Raw genomic sequence first — 22201 nt, forward strand, 5'->3', positions numbered from 1 at the left:
AACCTGCTCGTGTATATACAGGTATTTTTACAACTTCATTACAACAGAGTCTGAGCACTGGGAACATCTGTATATGTATCATAGTACTCACTTGGGAAAGAAAGGTGGAGCTCAAAGTGGTTATTTCTCCCCCCCCCCAAGTAAATATGAAGTATACACAAAGGTATTAGGAAAGTATATACAGGTTTTTATTCTTCTCTTGAGCAAGTTTGAACTGACCCAGAAGACAAAACAAAACAACAAAAAAAAAAACGTACCTCGCCTGAGATTATGAAGGCTTTCCACATGCCAAGATTCTCACACCACCAGTCTGTTCTTGCAATGTGCAGCTGAAGGTCATTGTGCTCTCTCTCCATCAGAGTGATTTCATCCTTCAGCTTAGAAACAATCTGCAGAGGAAAATTCATCAATTACCATTGGTAAGAAAAAGCTTGTGTAACATGTCTAGTTATATCTCTGAGAACACTATTCAGAAAGAATAGACAGTACAAAAGACAGGAGAGAGAAACATTCACATGGAAAAGAAAATCATAACTGAGAAAATCTATGATATCTTCTGTAGACTTGGGAAATACATTAATCTCAAAGGTCAACCCCAATACTAAAATGAAAAGCAAGTTAGAAAGACAAGATTCTATTACGCTATAAGGATTAAAGAGGTACTTCAGATACAATTATATATTACACAATTTACATACTATACATTTTGTATAAACTTGAAATTGCAATTATTGCAACACCAATTACCAGAGGCATCCTCCTTACCATTTTTCCCATTTCAGATATACATGATGCGATGAAAGAACCTGAGAATAGATTTCGTTGCCAGTAACTTAGCTATGGTAACAACTACCCAAGAAGCTACCTCTTAGTTCATTTTCGGTTGGGAAGTGGAGAATTTATTCTTGTGGAAACTACACATTGAAGAAGAGATGTTCTAATCAAGACGGCTCACAGCCATAATCTCACAAAGGAGAAATAATGCATCTTAAAACATCAGCAAAAAATAAGTAACCATGCCTACTAGCAGGAGACAGTACAACAAGAAAAGGTGGAAATATACATATAAAATGTAACATTAGAGATGCAGCAGCAGAAGCTGACAATTTAAAAAAAAAAATACAATATACCACGCACCAATTTTATGAGACTTAGCTGTAAAACTTGTAGCACAAGTGGTACATCCTGGCAAAAGATTTTACAGAGCTATAGTAACTTTCTCAGAATTTTTCTCTTGTAAGATGAAAGATTGTCTACAGAGCAGCTATATGACAACCTTCCAGCATATAGCTAACCTTCAGGATACAATAAACTATCAGAATACAGATTGCTTTGTGGTCACCTTGAAAGATCTCCTATAAGCGTCATCCAGGAACAATTGAAAAACACAGAACTTGTAAGGCCCCATCATAAGTAAACAGCTGCTATCCTTACAAAACAAATACTAAAACTTTATAGCACTACTGGTTCAATTTTATTATTCTGTTTCAAAGATATATATTTTTTCAAAGACAAAAATATTTTAGAAGCAAAAAAAAAAGCGGGAAAATACTACTTTAAAAGAGGTACAATCCCTTCTCCCCAAGGGTACTGAAAGAACATAGTTATTTCTCAAGAACGGAAAGGGAGCATGTAATGCAAATGTAAAAAATAAATAAGGATTTAATTATATACTATGTCTTATATCAAAGAAAATATTTTAAAACTGTAATGCTACAGAAATAAATGGCATGGCCTAACTCATGCATACACAGTAACACCTGCTTTTGTTTAGCACTTATTTTGTAGTTCTTACTGGCTTAGTAATTCTTAGTAATTCTTTACAGTTTAGTAATTCTTTTTGCCTGTGTTACAAATTTTAACTTAAACTCTAGCTGGCTATACAAGCTTCTCTTGCAGTTTCTTACAGTGAGTTTTATATTCACCACTGGAAATAGAAAAGACCTACCAAGTTAACAAAAAAAATGCCTCTACCTCTGTCAGGAATTCTGTGGAAATTGGAGGGATTTTAGTTCAAAGCCGTCCTGTTTCATTTCACTAACTGTGTCATCCAGTTTATTCTGTAAACAAGGTTTTGCAGGCAGTAGGAAGCACTCTGGGTGGGGAATGTTAAGCTTTGCCTTGCTACTGGGGATAAGATTGAACCCTAGAAAAAACACTGCCCATGCACATTTACAGTGGATGAGATGAGACTGCACTCATGGACTAGAGGGGGACAACCCCTGTGCTTCAGGCATGAGATACACACACACCCAGAGGAAGTGGCACCTCAGTCACACATCTCCAAAAATCAGGTTATCTTGAATGGCAGCAGGCCCTGTACAGAAGAGATGCTGCCTAAGACTGCCTGTCATCTTCCACGTCATCCTCCTTGCTCTTTATGTTCCACAGAAAGAGCTGAAAGTAAGACTTCTCCCTACAGAGCGTTTTCTTTTAAATCTAACAGTATCCCACATGCAACTCAAATGAGCAGTTTTCTTCCTGACTGGCTGGCATCTGAGCTGAATGTGGTGCTACAAGCCCCTTACAGACCTGCACGTTTTGCATGGGCCTCACAGCAAAGGCATTTCAAAAAGAGAAAATGAACAACCAAGAACAGCTTAAGATATTTTTTTTTAAGTAATACAAAATGGGCATGACATTCCCCTTCATATGGCTTACAACTGTGATTTTTTTTTAATTCTTTTTTAACCTTCATATGACCAAGAAACAAATTTTTACCTGCCATGTCCAGAATTGAAAAATAAAGTTCCTGTGACAAGATATTCTCAAACTGTTGACTCAAAAACTCATCTGAAAGCTCTACAGGTAAATGCTACTGTGGTAAAACAGGCATAAAAAAATGGGACACATCTGTGCCCTTGCCACTCGGGAAGAAAATTCCAGCTGAGGCCACACAGCCAGCAGAGCAGCTGTGAACAGGACACCCCAGAAGAGCTGAGGACACATTTCCAGTTGTCTGTTGAAACCTCTGGCAGACGGAAAATGTGGAAGGGACAGAGGGAGTGAAGCTGGCCAGGGTGGTCTTGCACGCTACTGTCCACAGTAGCTCACAACACCTGCAAAGCTTGGCCCAGTTCTCACAACACTTGAAAAACATCTGAACAATGGTCCTGTAATATCATCCTGGGTAACAAGTTGGCCTAAGCGAAATGTAAATCCCCTGCTTCTGCCTGAATGTGTTCTTAAATTGTTTAACTGTTGCATTCTGTAAAGGGAGAAGAAAAAATTTTTTATTTTTTTTTATGTTCCAAGCCCAAAGAACCAGAGTTTCACATCCCTCAGAATTTCTAGTCCAAAGAAAGTATGTCCTGCAGCTTTCTTCTGGCTCCTTAAAAGGAAATCAGTCACTATAACACGTCTTATTTTTTTCCCCTTTATTTAAGGGAGCCAATCACCTATTTGGAATTATGATACTGTGCTGTGCTACTTCAAAGCCAGCAGAGGGAGCAGAACCAGCACATCCCTAAACTGCAGTACTGCAGATGCGGCAGGGACACAGAATCAGCTGCCGTGAAGAGTTATACAGATATAGGTGGGTAGAGATGTAAGGAAGAAATTCTATTTGCTACTGACAGAGCAGCAAGACTATGGGAGAGAGGTCGTTATGCTATGACAAACAAAACAATATAAATCATATTTGTAGTTTTATTCACAGTAACTTTAAAAAAATGGAAAAAAATCAGTGAACTCCAAGCTCTGATTTCACTTTTGGTAACAGGCTGATTGAAACATGCGTCAGACCTGTCCAGGAAGAGCCTGAGATGATTGCATATTACATAAATAAACAGATAATATTAAACAAACAAAAAAAAAGACTGAAGACACCAAAGGTACTTACCTTTTTGTCGGGTTTTGGTGAATTACATATGGAATTTAGAGCCTGTTTCTTATACTCGAGCTTGTCATTTAGCTGACGAAGCTTATTTGCAGCATAACTGGCCTGTTCATTAATTCTCGTGCTGCATTCTTCAGTAGTTTCTTCACAACCGTGGCTCTAAGAATAGAGAATGGGAGTGACTGCATCATTAATGTGAAAAAGGAGGAATTTATTGTTTGCTCCGTATCTCCATATGCATGTGTAAAAACATTTATTCCTGATAAACACACAAGCGTAATGGCACATCACTATAATAAATTCTAATAGATATTCCAGCCATTAGATCCTATATGAAATATGAGTTGTAAAAAACAAAAAAACAAAAAGAGAAGTCTCATCATTTATACTGCAGTTCCACATAATTCTTTCCAACTGTGTAAAATGACCTTCAAGCGAAGGCTTTAATATAAATGAGAGTACGAATCAAAGTTTATCTTAAAAGCAACAACAGCTTAGTAATCATAATCAATATTCAGAGCTAAATAGAAAAGCAAACACTTAGCTCTGAGCTGAAAGATAACAAGACAAGGGGAAAAAAAATAAAACCAGAGTTCTAACAAACAGTCCTGCCTCCTACAAACCTTCACAAAACAGATTTATCAGGCTGCAGAACAATCTAAACCATATCCTTTCTCTTCATAAACAGATTTTACTGCTGTTTTTAGAAATGCTAATAAAAAAATGTGTCAAAAGCACATATGCTTTACTCTAAGCTCATAAATCATTTTCTCATATTCATTCAGAAACCAACAGCTTTTTCTATCTTGTGTACTGCAGGCATGCAAAAAAAAAAAAAAAGAGAAAGGTGTGAAGTTCTGTGCCTTCCTCTTTAACACCTTTTGACATTTGTGTTAACCTCTCCTGTCTTACTGCAGTTCCTCAAAGAGGAACGAAGAACTCGAGATCCATCAAACAGCACTGTGATGTAACCACTGTCAGCAATACCGTCTTCCATGATCTTTGAGGTTTGCTTGTGACCAAATCTATCTTAATTTATAAGTGGGATGAATCTAATCTTATGAACAAGGGACGGAGTTCTATGTTGTTTAATGATATTTCCACTAAATAAGTTTTATCTTTAGTTAACATAGAGGTAACAGAAAGAAATCTCATTCTGCAAGTTCTCCGAGTATCTCCTCAGTCCGAGGGTAACATGGTAACATAATGCAGAAATCGGGAGTTCTGTGCTAAGGAATCCGTGCCCTTTTCCAGCTCAGAGTCTGCCTGCTGTGTGGTTGAGCAAGTATTAGCTGCATGCCCTGTCCTTCCTCCTGTCTATTCTGCATGGACTGTAAACTCCTTAGGTCAGAGACTGCTTTCCAAGCATGTGTACAGAGCTTAGCTCAGCTCACAAAAGCTTGTTGTTGTCTCCTGGCACTGCAATAATACAAATAATAAATATTAGCAACACTGGACGTCACTCATAACTCCACTGAACACAAGCACAACGTAAACACACTTGCTGGGAAGCACAGGGGTCAAAAAGAATCCGAGATGCTGGTTTCAACACTGAAGAGTTAACAGCCTGGTCACACCAAGTTTGGTTCTAATAACTGAAGGGCTGCATTTAATTACAAAGCAGTAAGGCTCTGCTCCCAGGGGCAAGCTGCATGATTTCTGTCATTAATGTTTCAGCAAAAGCACTGCTGAATCCCTAGGTTTATCGTGAAATGCCAGGACTACAGGATAGCAAGTTACTGCTATTAAAATTATCAAATTTACCAAATAAAAGATCACCATTCTCAAATCTGAGATTGTAATGGATGGAGTTAGTTCCACCTGCCCGCCCCAGCAGCAACACCTCCCATTTCCATTAGGGCTCCAGAACGCAGACTCGGGATGTATTTTTTTAGCCATCTGATGCACACAGCACCATTGAAGGAAACGAGCCTGGTGGTTGCAAAGTACTACTTGCCTCTGTATTTCTGTGTCTAGATGTGACCTTTTAAAGGGGTTTTGTCCACGCCACAAAAAAGCAATGACAGATTAGAAGGTAGAAGAGTGAGCTTGTTCTACCTGCGGCAGAACCAGCAGAGCCTGCCCTTGCCTGGATCCCTACCTTCTGATTTCATTTTCTTACTTTTAATCAGGGCTCCCTCCAGGAGGGCACTAAATTGTTTTTTTTACCTATACTGCTATAACAATGAAATTTATGGAAATTTAACACACACGATGCCCATAATGCCCCAGGAAGTGCGGACTTAGACCACCAAAACCCAAACCAAAATGAAAACAACCAGTATTTGCTAACTGTATGCAACTCCCTCCTGACACACGACGTTTCTCAGCTACGGTTTCCTATACATGGGTAAAAAAAAAAAAAAAAAGAGGCTATTACCTAGCAGAGTATTTTGAGACACATTTAAAAGCCCACTGGAAGCTTCAGAAGGAAGGCTTTGATATAATTTATTTTCACCTCAAAGACCCTGAAGCCTGGCGCAGAGCCATTAGGATTACTCTTAGTAGAGAGAGATGCTCTAACAGTATATGCAACTTCATGCTCAATTTGTGATTAAAAAAATGCAGAAAAACCTTAACCATACACGCCAAAATGGCAATATTTTAGTCTTTAAGGTTTCACCACAAATGCAGCCTTCAAATCCGACGCACATTTAACCTAACACCAAGAGGAAGCACAGATGATGCTGATGTCAAAAATCTAATTTTTCAGCAGCTATAGTAAACGTTACCTGACAGAAGACTGTCAGGCAGTCCTAAAGCATCGTGTCAGTTTTTCTTGGAGAATGGTTATTACTGTTAGGCTGAACAAAATACAAGAAAAGAATAAAAAGTACAGAGCTCAGTATTTAAAAAGTTCTGGGCAAAAAGAGCAACAGTGTTTTTCTGCAAGTCTCAGTGACTGGAAACAAAAGGAAGGGAAATTTTTGAAGTCCCTACCACCCCCAAAACACAGCTGGGTCAGCAATAAGAAAAGAAAACATGTCTTGAATCTTTTATCAAGGAAAGGAACAGAGGGAGAAACGAACAACGAAAAACTGAGGAAACTCTGAAAATCTGTATGGGAAGCGATTTATTTACAATAGCTCATCTTTGAAGATTTGCTGACATGAGAACTACAGAGACTATAGTAGCTCATCTAAAGAAACTGAAGTCATATTTAAAGAGTAAGTATGAAAAGCCTCAGGTTTTGAAATAATTGTTTGTAAATGCTTAGGTTGACAGAAATCCTCTGGATTCTGCTCCCATTTTTTTCATTTAGATTCAGGCTTAGACAAACTCATATACTTCACCATGTTCTGAGCAAGTCCACGTGTAAAATGAAGACATTAATGCTGATCTGAAGTGGCAGCCTGACTGAAAGATGTTTGCTAGTCTGAGAGATGCCCTTGTCAAACTGTTCTAGGATAAAAGTAACAAGTTCCCCCAACCTGACTGATTTAGAGAACCCACTGGAAATACCTGCCCCAAGGGAGTGACCACTGGGTTATTGCTTATGACATTTTGAATGCTCTGTTTTAGTATTTCCAGTTCCAGTGTCATTTTAATCAGTTTAAGCTTCCAAGATAGCCTATTAATTTATTTCATAAATTAATAAAAAGCACTAAGATTCTATTTTTTGCATTACTTTTTCTCCCTTTTTTTTGCAATTTCTATTACCTATTCAGTACCTAGGACATGGAAGGTGGACAGGAACAGAGAGTGTCCAAGACAAATCCACCTAACCAGTGAGATTTCCTTCAATTGAAACGTAATTGAGTTTGTATGAGGTATGTTGCGTTCTCTGATACTTAGAAGCAAAATGAAACATAAGGAAGACAAAAGGCTTAGAAACCTGAAATTATATTTTTAACTAATTTGAAGTTTAAGTAGTCAGCCATTTTGTACCATTTTGTTTCAAATGGACTGTGAACATAGCAGGTTTACCTGACAAAACTATAAAAGTGATGGTATTTATAAATACGTTAGAAATAAAATAAAAAGAATCCCAAAGATCAAGGACAGGAGATGCTTCTACACACTTCATGCAGGATCATCTTCAGATCATAAGAAGCAGTGAAAGAAACTGTCCATGTGACTCACCGCTTCATCTTTGTCCTCAGGAGTTAGTTGCAAAGAACTTCTTTCTTCTTCCTTCCTGATCAATCTCTCATATAAATCGCTCACAATGAATGAGGGGTAGTATCTGTCCTTTAGAGTTTCGTAAACATCTGCCTGAATTCTGTAGAATACTTCAATGCCTTTATTACCCACAAGACTTTGCTGTATTTCTTTATAAAGTGATTTTTCCACAGGTATTTCTCTGCTTTCCACAAAAAAATTCTGATAAATGTCACTGACCAGTTGAGGTATTTCAGCCTACAAAGCAAGGAGAGAGAGGAGGGAGAAGAGAGTAAGAAATAATGTTAAAAATACTAGGATGGCTCAGGATGCAGGTGCATAATTTGAAGGATGATCAAGTTAATTTCATGCCTAGATGTATAAGCACACATCTGTGAACCTCTCGCTGAGATCAAGCACTCTGCCTGTGCACCTATGCAAAGCAGTCAATTTCACAACACTGATACTTGTTAAGTGAAGAAACAGCTGTGGTCTAAAATTATCAAAGCTTCCACACCCATTGATTTTAGAATTATGTTCCAAATGCATGTATTTAAAAAAAAAAAAAAAAGTGCTGAAGTGAGACTCTGGTCACTGTTTTAAGTTCAGATTGTAGAGTTCAGCTGCATCAGCTCTCCTGTCTTCTGCTGGATAGAATCAACTCTCCCAATTTATATGTGACTAATTAGTTTTGGAGAGGGAAGGAAACAAAAAAAAAAAGGAAGAGAGGAAAGTACACCAGAGAGACATTTACCAGAACAGGAGGCCAGGTATTTCCACTGAGCACAGAACAGCACACAAGGTTGAACTTTTCATTACCAAACAGGAAAGAGAGGAAGTAATGCAGCACAGCCCATGATCATCTCTCTAAATTATCATCTCTAAACTGACCCAAATTAAAGAAGTTTTAGCTACTCCCTTAGTATAGTAGAATGTGCTTGCTCGCCTTTTATTTATTTATTTTAAAATCAAAGCTGCTTCTACAGCAGAGGACAACGCTTAAGTTCCACAGTGCAACGTAATTAAGGTATGATGGAGACTTCCTAAAGCAATGGGAAATCTTGAATAAAGGCATTATAAATATTCTTCTGAAAATGAGCAGAGGATTCATAGCTGAAAGGTCATAAAAATGCTTTATAGCATCTTTTCTAATCACGAGCAGTTTGCAAATCAAAACTAATTTATACAACTCTCTTCACGGTGCCTGCCAAACCCATTTTATGAACACTTTCTGAGTTGGTTGTTAGTCATTTCCACAGATCCTATTAACGGTTCACTACTCATGCTCTACAATTTGCTGCTTTGGTTACAGGATGTTATTTGTGTTTTCTAGCTGACTAGAATCTTTTTTAATAGGAGAGTAATGAAATGACAGTGAATTAAAAAAATAACATACTTAATACTGAAATTCACATTTCACTTTAGTGTGAATCCTGGGAGTTTTCCAAAAAAACCGTTCCCAGTGCTAACAAATAGCAAGTCCTCTACATACTTGCTCTGCACCATTGCTCCTGGATAATTCTTGCAATGATATTTCCTATCCCTGTTTCAGGGTTCTCATTCCTACTTTATTTGAGCACAAATTACAAGGTAGTGTTTTTTCTTCCCTTTAGCAGCAGAGTAACTTAGCTATTTGTACCAAAATTGAGCTGGGAGAATTTTTAATTGCCATATCCCCAAACGTTACGAAGCTTTAAAAAAACTAACAAATCAAAGCCACCTAAATTGCTCAGTACCCATCCCATGGTATTGCTATTTTACAAACAAGCAGTTAATGTCCAAGCCACGTGGACTTGCAAATTTTCCCACCTTGTTAGCACTCTTTAGGCACTCCACAGACTCCCAAAGACCAATCAAAGCCATCTTGTCCATCCTTTCCATATAGATTCGAAAGTGCTCTCGGTATGAAGGGTTGGCCAAAATTTCTTCAAACTGAAGAATCTGAAGAAAAGAAAAACAAGTATAAAACCCAGGAAAATACCCAACTGGCACTGAACAGCAACTCTTCACCATTGCTGCACATTAGGGTAACTAAGGCAATGAAACTAAGTTTCCCAGGTGAACTTCCCAAGAACTTGAAGTCTTCCCGTTAGCTGCCCACAGGTTTCGGCTGTACACACACACAAAACAACCCAGAAAAAGACAACTGATGTGGTTTAATCATCTTCTGCTCTGAAAGATTTACATTCTTTCTTTGCTACTTACAGTTCACAGTATCAATTCTGTGGATTTGGGGAAAGGCAAATGTAAGCCACCACCCTTTAATTTTAAGGAAGAACAATGAGAATTCTTCCCAGAAGTAAAGAGTCAACTCTCCAGTTTTCATGCCTAAAAGCAACACCTGTCTCAATCCAATGGGAGGTCTGTACATGCAACAATTCGGTCTTTCCAGTTTCAAAGTGAAATTCTTAGGCAAGTCTGTCTTCTTCAGGAGGCCCAGAATAATCCCAAAATGCCTTTTCCTCACATCATTATATGAACAATACTTAATTACTCACAGACACTAAATCTGAAATTAATTTTGAAACTCAATGCTTCATTTTCAACTCACTTGGCTTCTCTGTATTTGCTATTTGACATGGAATCTCACGTGGACATATCATAAGCATCAGAAAAACATTTCTTCCAGGATGTTCTTTTGAATTTCGAAAACTCCTTTCAAATGCGCAGATGTATTGACCACAGACCCCAGTTTCTCACTGGATGTGTAAAACATCTATATTCATCAACATTATTTCGAAGTCACATTAAAATATATAACATAAAATATGTAACAGACACAGCGCAGTCCAAGCAGCTCCTCTGATTTCTTGGCTAAAGCATCACATGAGACTGGTCAGCTTCTGCACCACACATCCCCTGCAACATGAACCTTTTTCAGACAAAACTATGTTCTTTTTTCCAAGACCAAAGGCCTTGTTCAATCTTGCGTTAGAATTCATACAAGTTTATATTTATAAAATAAATAATTGATGTTTCCAACAGATTCAAACTACTCTGAGTAATTCCTTCATATTACTCTTACCAGTACTTACCATCCCCTATGTACATGCCATCTGTACTTTTTACCAGCAATTATTTAACATTTTATTCTAAAATAAAAACCAGACCGCTCAAATGTCTATCCCCTATGTCTAATTAATTTTTTTTCCTATGTTGTCAGGACAACATTTTTAACCTACCTGAATGGTCACATTGCATAAAGTAATGCTTTAGATCGACCAGAATGTACATTTAAAGTATTTTGCTTCCAGGGTTAAAAAAAAAAAAAAAAAAAAAAAAGTGTCAACTTGACAGTTATGCTTATTATTTCAGCACGGCATCCTGGTGCACTGAGACTCAGCATCTGATCCAGCCTAATAAATGAGATGATAATGTCTTCTCTCAACTTCTGTTGAGAGCTTGTGTTAAAGCACAGCATTACTCCTTGACATAACACATCCATTCAGAGGACAGTAAAGGAGTTCTTGCAATTGCTTTGCCTACTACAGTCAGGAATTATTTTAATCCCCTTGTCTCCAAACATAAAGCAAGGTATAACTCCTTGCCTTTACCTCTCCAGCTTCTTCCCATCTCTTACAGGGAAAATCTCTTTACCTGATGTGTCCACAGAGCACCATGCATCCCAGAAACACATGGACTAAATTCAACTGCACAGACCTTCTACAATTAGAAAAGTGTTGTTTCTTTAAAAAAATAAAAAAAATAAAAAGTGAGTTTTCAGAATTTACGAGATAAATGCATCTACCCTGCTACCAGATATGGTTCAACATTTTCTTTCCAAAAGGTATGCCTACATTGCAAAGGTCTAAGGTGACAGTTAAAGTCATTCATGAAATGAAATTGCCAAAAACGTAACATCCAACATTCCCATGAGGCAGAGGAGCCAAGCTGAAAGAGGGCCAATCTATGTTTTGCTTGATTCAAACGAACAGCAGCACCAGCAGTTTCCATGCCACAGGCCATACAGCTTTGAGGTGTATCTCAATTACAGTTTGTTACCCTGGCAGCTAGGGTATTAGATGGCCAGCTCCATTCAACGGAGTGACGACAGAAATTGAGAAGCATCTGTCAGAGATACAGACAGGAAAAAGGACAGGCTCTGATATGCTGCATAGGGCTCCTCTTCCTGAGATGAAAACGATGAGGGTTTAAGTCGAGCAGAAAAGGAAATGAAACCCAGATTTCCCACGCCCAAACAAATGCTGTAGCCAATAAAACCTTAGATTAAGAAACCATTATCCCTTTCTCTTCCTCTACTATTCTTGTGAATCCAGGCCTTTTCTTTCTTTGATGGAAACTCCTGAAAACAAAGCATTTCGCCAGCAAAGTGAACAGATCTTCCCATGTTGAACTAAATGAATATTTTTCGCATCTCATAGGCACCAACCAACAGACATCTCTTTCTTTGTAAAGAAAAGCAGGTCCTTAAACTCTGGGGCTAATGAATCTTAGCTTCTTGTGACTTTCCATTTTACAACTAAGACATTTTGGTCCCAAACAAATAAATTCCAAGAGAGATTAAGACATAAATAACTTCTCTAACGTGGGTCTTCCAATAGCTAATAACGCAATTCAGGCCATGTATCAACATAACTCTGTGGAAAAGCCATGCATTGTCCTAAGCTTAACATCTGAGACCCAAACCACTGATTCAAATTTAAGAAAAATCGTTTGCTGAAGTCAAGCTGCACAGGAGGGAATCGCATACACATTCACGTGCCCAATTACTGACACAAGTCATTTTTTTAATAAGCCAAGCTAAAGAAGGCTCTTTAAAAACTGTAGCCAGCTATTTCTGGCTGAAACAGCTCCTCCAAATTTTGAGCAGCGTTTAAATAAATTCTGTTTGTCTCAGTTGAAAAGCTCATTTTCATCTTCAAAGTTCCTCAGTGGTAGTCACGTGCCATTCCTCCTCTGCATCCTTCACCATACCAGTACCATCTGGACTTGGCTTGCTCTGAGCTTAAGAGCTATTCAGGTACATGAATAAAACGAACATCTGTCCTTCAGAGTTCACTCCTTGCACATCCTCCCTGAACAACACTGAGACAGCTTTGCTGAAACTAGGCTTACTGTCATAACAGAGAATGTCAGTCTGTGAAAAAGAGGAATATAGAGATGGCAATTCAAAGACTAGTCTGTGGTTTAGCTGCTTTTGCTGTACATCATCACTCTCTATACTTCGCTCTACAATTACCTTAAAGGAGGCTTAAAGTGATGGCACACGCCATTGCTTTTTGAGTGAGAGGTCACCGTGGTCTCTATACCTACATCATCCTTGGTATCCCCACAGAGGCTGCCAGCAAGGAGGACAGTTAACAACCAACCCCTCTCAAAGGTAACTGTGGGTAAGTGCTGGGCAGGGAGCAAGGCAAGCGCAGCCATCCCTCCCCTACCCCAGGGCTCACTGCACAGGCACCCCATGGTATTGAAAGTGCTGGCACCTAACAGTGCTCTTACTCAATCTTCTGCATAGTTACCTTGCAAACTATTTTAACAAAACATAAAAAATACACAGAAGAGCATTTGTACATCTTTTTCCTGCAGATATGAAACCTCACAAACTCTTTTTAGGCTCTTGTTTGATTTAAGGCTAGACCACTCTGTAATTACCAAAAAGGTTACAAACGTTGGACTATGAACCTTATTAAGACATCAGTGATAACAAAGACAAAAGACTTGTTCAGGTTTGAAGCTGTAAGATGTCATAAGGTGCATACAATCCAGGAAGGATTCTGTGGGATAGTCTTCCTTCTCTGATTTAAAGATCAAGATTCTGTGCTACTCTGTTATCCTCAGTGAGTGATTTTATGACTCAGTATCATCATGGATTAGAGTACAAAGCATTAAGCTATGTTGGCACACGCACGTGCATTAGGGCATGTGTGCACCCTCAAATCTAATAGCCAGTTAGCAGATACAATCTTAGAATTATCAGCCTCAACAGCAACCCTTCGAGTCCTCTTAAGTCAAGAGCAGCTTCTGCGTTGGTGGAAAAACAGCAGCTTTACAGCAGCCACATCCATTCCCTGCTCCAACAGCAAAGTAACTAACATGCCACAGCTGGTGCAAGGCTTTGCCAAGTACTTGGAAGGGGTTAGAAACGTATTTTCCAGCAGGCGTTTTGACCAGCATCCCCAACAAAGCAAACAGAACAATTTTGTTCCTGGACCTTTAAAGTACAGAGACCTGGTCTTGGCAACTCCCTGAAGTCTTTCACTGGCTGGACAGTCACAACACCTCTCTGGAGACAAACATAAAACAACTATTTAATTTGGAAGGGCTTGTTTATGCACCAGTTATGGCACAGATGCAGTGTACCGTATTCCTGTGCAACAGACCAAGTTCCCATTCACTACAACCACATTTGCATATGAGTAACTCTAACAGCTGATAACTGCTCCACAGAGTCAGATCAGAGGAATTCTGCTTCACATCACAGTGAAAATCTGATCAGTCACCAGTTAAGTCGGCATCTATCCAAGGACTGTGGTGGAAGCAGGCTCTTCTGCAGGAGTCTCAGCCTAGTCCTTGACGGCAGAGTGAAGAACACAGACTGCCTCTGCCTCAAAAAGCTTTCAGATGATTTCTGGGTGGAATTTTCCTCGCTATTTCACAGCTAGTCAAGGATCAGATCGCTCAGAGCTCCTTTTACCACTGATGGTTCATAGAATGGCTACACTAAGGAGATACTGCAGCTCCACACATTGAGCATCACAGATGCTGTTATTTGGATGTTGTACAGAACGCAACAGACCAAACAAATCATTTGCTAAATGAATGCAGACAAGAAGAACTCGATTAAGTTACTGCAGTACTGTGCAGGTACAGTTTCCAAGAAAAAGAACTAAAACTGCACTGACCAGGAGCAGATTAGAAGAGATGATTTATATTTTACACTAATTAAAACTGCATTTTTTCTGGAAGCAAATCTGACACCCGGGGCAGAGTATAAATCAGTATCAGAGCTAATGACAGAAATCAGATTCAGATGGTAACTGGTTTTGGTTTGGTTTGGTTTTTTTTTTTTGGTTTTAAACATTTGGTTATAATTTACACATTACGGATAACGTGGTAATTGAAACATGCAAAATCTATACAATCCCAAGACTTTTATATATTTATCGAAAACCAACACTGTTTTTCAATCACCTTCTGCTGTAAAAGGAATAAAAAAATATTTCAGATCACATCTTTTTTGTTTCTTTAATCTGTAACAGAAGAACACTGACAGCTCCAAATAATCCATCTCCAAATTTAAGACCATAATGAGAACATGCATTAAAGACTTACTTACCAGCAATGCTATTACTGCCCTGCAACCACAAGGGGAAGCTTTCTGTAGGATGCAGAAATGCAACCAAAACACACGGCTAAGGCCACTAGTCCAGTTGTCCTTTGCTCAACTAGTACCAAAAATTCCCCAAAGTTACTAATGTATTCAAGCTTCTGTACTACGCTTACATAAAATAATAATCCAAAACCACTATCAGTAAATGCCTGTTTCTGACCTATTTCATACATGTTAAAGAAATGCAAACTTCCAGTTTCTGCTACACAAGCTGGCTATTCTGCAGGTTAAGCACTGGCCGAACAGCAAGCTGGCACACCCCGACTCTAAGGAGCGGTGATGGGCCTCCAGCAGCAGCATACCCACATTAGCTTATCTACTCAAGCCTTTCCCCTTTTGCTGTGAAAAGCCGAAGTATTTGATCAATGCTGTCCACGTAGAAGGGGCCGGCATCCAAAGTAGCACTGGCAGCCTTGAAGAGCTCAGACAGCAGCTGCTGGAAAACAGGCAGTGGATGGGAAGAAATGACATTGGAGAAAGCTTCCCTTCCACAGCCAAGCCCTGGGCTTTCCTCTGTGCTCAGAGAAGATCATTGTGGCCTCTGTCTCTAATCCAGCCACCTTGAGCCTCTTTCCTCGTCCCACAGAGTTGGGAATAACAGAACAAAGAAGCAAATTCCCTATTTACTACTTTGGGAGGTTCTAGGGTTTCTTTATAGAAACACATCCAAACCTTAGAAGCAGAGCAGCACTAGATCCCATCATTTCCACCACCAGTACAGTAAACGCCCCTACCCAATGCAGCTTTATTACCTGACCCTGAACAATCGTTTGTCACCATATATCTACCCTGGAAAGTACGTAGTATCTCAGCAGGCACTGAAAGGTGTCTACACAGTAGCATAAGTGGCCCATGCATTTCTGCCACGCGCTTCTCTCTGTCCTTTTCTCATTGGCACTACTGGCGACATCCAACTTCAGGAAACAGATCCAGGCTGCCTCGGCACAACCTATGACATGCCATCTGAGGTCATGCTTTAAGGACAAATGAAAGGGGGAGGGAGCAGGGAAATGGCTCTCTTTCAGGTCATACAACTAAAAGAACATAAATATTGAGAAATACAAGAAAAAGTACAGAGATGTGTGCCACTATGTTACAATTATTATAAGGACGTAACAAAACTAAAAGATCCCTACATGAATGTCCTGGTTTCAGTTAGGACAGAGTTAATTTTCCTCATAGTAGCTGGTAGGGTGCTATGGTTTGGATTAGGATGAGAAGAGCGCTGATAACATGCTGATGTTTTAATTGTTGCAGAGCAGTGTTTACACCAGGCCAAGGACTTTTCGGCTTCTCGCTCTGTCCTGCCAGTGAGCAGGCTGGGGGTGCAGCAGGAGCTGGGAGGGGACAGACCCAGGACAGCTGACCCAAACTGGCCAAAGGGGTATTCCATACCATCTGACGTCATGCTAAACAATATATAGGGGTGGCTAGCCGGGGTGGGGGGCCGGCTGCTCGGGGATAGGCTGGGCATCGGTCAGCGGGTGGTGAGCAATTGCATTGTGCATCACTTGTTTCTTACACATTATTATTATTAATACTATTATCATTATCACTATTATTATTATTGTTATTATTATATTCCTGTCTTAATAAACTGTTTTTATCTCAACTCACAGGCTTCACTTTCCCGTTTCTCTCCCCCATCCCAGAGAGGGAGGGGGGAGGGTGAGCGAACGGCTGTGTGGTGTTTAGCTGCCAGCCGGGTTAAACCACAACAATGAAGAAATAACTTCTTTTTGTTCTACCTATACGAAAAAGATAAAATCTTCTAATTGGAATATACAAATTGCTGTGCTTTGCCCAAAGGGGACAGAGTAAATTACACAAGGAAGCAACTAAACAAAGTTTAGCAAGGACAATTAGCCATGATTTTATTTTTGTAGCTGCTGACTAATATCACAGCAGTTACATTTTTTTCAATCCCAGAGTAGAGTGATGTGGAAAATCAGCATTCGGTCAACAGCTCTAACAGAGCTGTTCTGCAGCAACTGCCCTTAATTTTGCCAGTTGCCTTCCAGAAGTAAGTGTTTGCTTTTGAGTAACTCAGTATTACAAAACCTACAGGTATTTCCTACAGTAAATATAACAAAGAAACATTGCACATATGTTGGTAATCTTTTTAGAAAGAAAGTTGCTACCCTGACCTTATCAACTCCCTGTATGCAATATGCCTGCAAAATTACACACACTTATAAGCCACCCGATCCTTTGTGAAGTTCCACATTTAGCAATATTCCATCCTGAACCATCAGTAGTCTTCCCAGGCACTGCAGTGTTTATTTCCCAAGATAAATAAAATATGCAGCAATTAATTTACATTTGACTCCTGGGGGAAAGGAGAATTAATGACGGTGGGGTTAATATGAACTAACATGTTTACAATGACCTTCAGACAACGTAAGTGTTATTCAATTCATACCTTCTGACTCTGAGGGGCACCACCTTCATCAGAAACGCCATCTTCCTGCTGATCATAAGCAGGCCCTCCCAGGAGCCTTATTCTCTTCTCACACTGCTTCTTTGCCACTGTCAGCTGATTAATATACCTTTTCACGTTGCGAGCTCTCAGTAGGTCAGCCTTCATTGCTGCAGTTTCTTTTCCTTTTGAATCTGAGAATACAGCAAACCAAAGACCATCTTTTGTAACACAAAAACATCTTCTTACCAATGCCTCTGTGACCTGCCTGATCACAGCATTTGTCATTCAGGAATCAACTGTGCGCATGAGTACAGATGCTGTAAAGTTTGTGTTTGAAACAATGATTATTTTGAAATATTCTCCTATGATACCTCAAGCGCTTATATAAAACAGTTCAGGAAAAAATCCGTATTCAAATATCCATTGAATGCTGATCCCCCTCCAGCTCTCTTGCCATAGCTTGTTAAAAGACACAGATCTAAAATTTACTACAGGTCATAACTGCATTAGGATGTTACCTGCAGCCATAGTGTATAGCTACTCATGGAGCTGATAGTTTACGTACCTTACTGAACGTAACATTGACTACCTAGAGTCATGAGAGACTGGACTCAATCCGCTCCAGGCCAGCATTTCATATTCCCATGCACCTCATATGTAAATCCGAATTTCTTGAGCTTGGTGCGAACAGTACAACAATCAGTCTCTCCCTCAGGTAACATTTACTGAAGCCCAATCAAAATAGTGAGATGGCTAAGAAAAATCTTATCATGCCACAGCAAGACTAAACGATAATGTTAAGTAGTAAAGTACATGAGAAAGACAGACAGCTGAATAAGACTTGGTAATAAAAGGTATGATGATTGTATATTCTACATTCCAGCTTCTTTAGTTAATCAGTAGGGCCTTAAAAAAAATAAAGGAGTAGATAAAGCAGATAAAATCTTACTGTGTTGAAATCATGCCTGTTTTATACCTGCAGGGTGAAATTGATTCATGTTTCTACACTAATTTTATTATACTTTTGTTCGATGAAAAAAATCCCGCTTTTGCAGACTGCAACTAGAGCTCTATAGCAAAGTATGTGGCTTGTACTCAGTTCAAGATTAATTGACTGCTCAGAGATAAATGATAGAGATCTATTCTACGTTTTAAAACACCAAACACTAGTAAAACAATGGGGATGAAAACAGCATTCCATTTCCAGAACGCTTGCTAGAAAGGAACAACCGTGCAGCTAGGTTTGTGAATGCATGCACAGCAAAAGAAAATCTCTTCGGTATGACTTCAAACAGGTATTTGAAATACATTTCTAATACACTGAGGTATCTTTCAACATTCTTTCCAACCTTTTATTTTCCCCTCAAAGCCACATATAAATACTGCATGTGACTTGAATTTTTTTCACTCATATACTGAAGGACAACTCAAAGTATACGGAGCTTCCTGAATGTAACAGGAACATAGATATTCTCCCAAAATCTTTTACCGTATTTTTAATCTTACTTTATTCGCTGCATGTATTCATGTATGTAGGTATGGAAGTTTCCTGATTCAAGGATTGTTAGTGTTTTATTGGGTAAGTATCATTTGCATCTGAGCTGCCATGTAATAGTGAACTACAGAGATAATATTCACTGAAGCAAAAGATAAAATGAGTTTACCGTGAAAAAAATAAGCCATCTGTTTTCCTGGCATGTTATCTCCACAGGGAAGTCAATAGAGCATTTAATTTAGTGTTTCAGTTCCCTGACCAGAGGTACCAGTATTACTGAGAGAAAAGGAAAGGAGAACAACAAAATGCAGGGAAAGACCGTAAGTACAAAATAGCTCTCCCCCTCAATTTAAAATATTGAGGATTAATACAAATACATGAACAGCAGTTTAAAGCGGAAGATTAAGACCAAACATTTCCCCTCCTGTACCTGACTCCAAGATGGTTTCTATAAGTTCACAGTTCTCAGAATAGGTTAAATTCTTTGGGCTCAAAATACATTCATACAGACAAGTGTGGATCTGACACCAGAACACTTTGCCCAGATCTGTCTCACCTCTCCTTTCAGCTATGATGCCCATAGGGTACACCCACACACTCTCATCTCCTCTGTCTTAGCTGGGCTAATACATCTTGCTCCCTTATTCCTCTGAAGCCGTAGCTATTACTCCGCAGAACTGACTGATTCTTGGGGCTTGAAAACCCACACTTTCCAAAGGTTTGGAGTTGTAAATAAATAAATAAATAAACAAACAGACATGCAAAAGTCATCATGTCTACTTCACTTTAAGTCTTATCATCCTGTGATTGCAGAAGGTGTCCAGGAGATTAATGAGCCCTACGTCCCAGTTGCTTCCTGTGATTAATTACTTTCTTAGCAAAGATCCTTCCTAAACATCTTTACACCCATAAAGAGCCACTCCACGTCAGAAACACTTGGGGCAGAGAGATGAAGATCGCTCTGCCAACCTGTTCCTGCGCCAGGAACAAAGGGGACTGCCTGGTCACCACAAAAGCCTGGCAGTGAAGTCCCTTCGCAAATAAAAACCAGGAGGCTCATGAGTGGCATTCCTGCAAATACTGTGCTAACGTGCTGCAGAACAAGAGAGACGGACTGGATGCACAATGAACATTGAACATGACTTCCCTGTTCCACAGTAGGAAAATAAGCTAGCAGAAATCAGGAGGAGCATTTTCATGTAAGCTGGGGAAGGCCAGGAACACCATTGCTCGTCTTTTGAGGTTTTTGAAAATTCTCTGATTTTCACATCTAAACTGTTGTGGTTTTTGTTTTTTTGTTGTTAATTTTTCATATTAAGCCCTACCAAAAGGCATTTTAAGCTATAAAGCCAACTTTATTTTTAATGTATTCTTTCCTGATCCCATCACCAAAGTACTGAAATACAAACACAAACCTTTTTGCCATTTCTGAGAATCAGTATATAAGCTGTTCTCTACGTTCATGTACCATTGCATAAGCCAAATAAAAACAGAATGTTACAGAAGAGGCTTGCATTTACTTGCATACCCTTCAGTAGGCACCAACAAAGGAAAAAGAGGAACAGCTACATGCTACTAAGACAGACACTGTTCCATCACTGTGCAAAGATAGGAAATGCATTCTCTGAACGCATTTTTTTTTAGCCACACTTTACAGCTTTTGGATATTTTTTTCCCTTAAAAACAAACAAACAAAAAACCCGCTCATCAGCAGCAAAACAAGACAGAGGCTTCTTTGGCACTCCCTCCACAAGTTACATACGCTTTTTCCAGCAACAGCTAATGGGAGACTTGATCCCCAAAGGAGCTAAAGGCTCTTTCAATAACGTCCTCCAAAATAATTCCCCTTATCAGGGGAAACTTTGACAAGATATGCGGTGCCAAGGGCCTTCAAAACCCCGAAGGCTAATGTGCAGCCCTCCCAAGGGCATCAAAACAAAGTTACTACCAAGAGCACAACGCCAAACTCCGCTTATCCACAGCTACCCAGCCAATTTGCTGATCGCAGCCATTGTCCCTTTCGGTCTGGCAACCACTTCTGCAACATATGCAGACACCACAATTCAGATCAGCATTCTTCTGTTGGGTCCTGCAAGAAGTTACATCCAGTCATGTCCTAGCTACAACTCTCAAAGGAGCTCAGGTCCAGGCCGTTTTTCACTATTTCACTGAGGGCCTTGCTTTCAGAAGCACAACCTGCAAGGAACAAGAAGCAAGGTTTGCATTCTTCCTCCCTGTATAATTCAGCTGACACTGGAAAATATTAAAAATACAAATGGTCCAAAGTTCAGTTGGAGGGGACCTTCAAAGATCACCGAGTCCAACTGCCTGACCACTTCACGACTAACCAAAAGTTAAAGCACTGTAAGGACATTGTCCAAAAGTCTCTTGAACAAACATGCGCGGGGCATCAATCACCTTGCTATGAAGCCTGTTCCGGTGTCTGACCACCCTAATAGTAAATAAATTCTTCCTAGTCTATTCATATCCAGTCTGAACCTCCCCTGGCACAGCTTTGTGCCATTCCCATACATCCTAGATCCCTGTGACATCTCAAATATCTCAAGCTCTCGGTGCTAGCACTGTTTTTGGTTGTTTGTTCAGTTGTGGGTTTGTTTGTTTGGTTTTTTTCCTCCAAAGGTTCCACAGCTCCTTGGGAAAAAAAAAGAAAAAAAAAAAGTGCTGCAAATATCTGCAGACAGATTCAGAGCTCTTTATCAAATCCATCACATCAAGTCACGTAAACACTGCTCACCAGTGCAAACAAATACTGGTCACATCACCTCAGTTACAGAAGCGTGTGATTAGCTCAACCACAGGACAGAACTGCAGCCAAGAAAGAACTCATATTCAGATAAAAGTACCTTGAGTTACTAATCAAGCATCACCCCAATTCAAGTCCCATTCCCTTTGGTACACCATCTCTAGTCTTCAATATGACAGTGTTTTGACTTTCCACACTTAAGCCGTCCATGATAATAAAAGACGGTT

At 39.5% G+C, this 22201-nt stretch overlaps 1 protein-coding gene across 4 annotated transcripts in view; it reads right to left on the reverse strand.

The window, feature by feature from the left end:
- The window catches only part of SNX25 (sorting nexin 25), a 90379-nt gene that overhangs the window by 19782 nt on the left and 48396 nt on the right, over nt 1–22201 (reverse strand). For all 4 annotated transcript variants that reach the window (XM_083834242.1, XM_083834239.1, XM_083834241.1 and 1 more), the window contains 5 exons: nt 17716–17906; nt 9749–9880; nt 7922–8197; nt 3842–3997; nt 258–389 (listed from right to left, as the gene is read on the reverse strand). In XM_083834242.1, coding sequence (XP_083690368.1) covers nt 258–389; nt 3842–3997; nt 7922–8197; nt 9749–9880; nt 17716–17906 — 887 coding nt within the window. The remainder of the gene's footprint in view (nt 1–257; nt 390–3841; nt 3998–7921; nt 8198–9748; nt 9881–17715; nt 17907–22201) is intronic.

The sequence above is a fragment of the Anser anser genome, assembly GCF_964211835.1.
Source record: "Anser anser genome assembly, chromosome: 4".
Lineage (NCBI taxonomy): Eukaryota > Metazoa > Chordata > Aves > Anseriformes > Anatidae > Anser > Anser anser.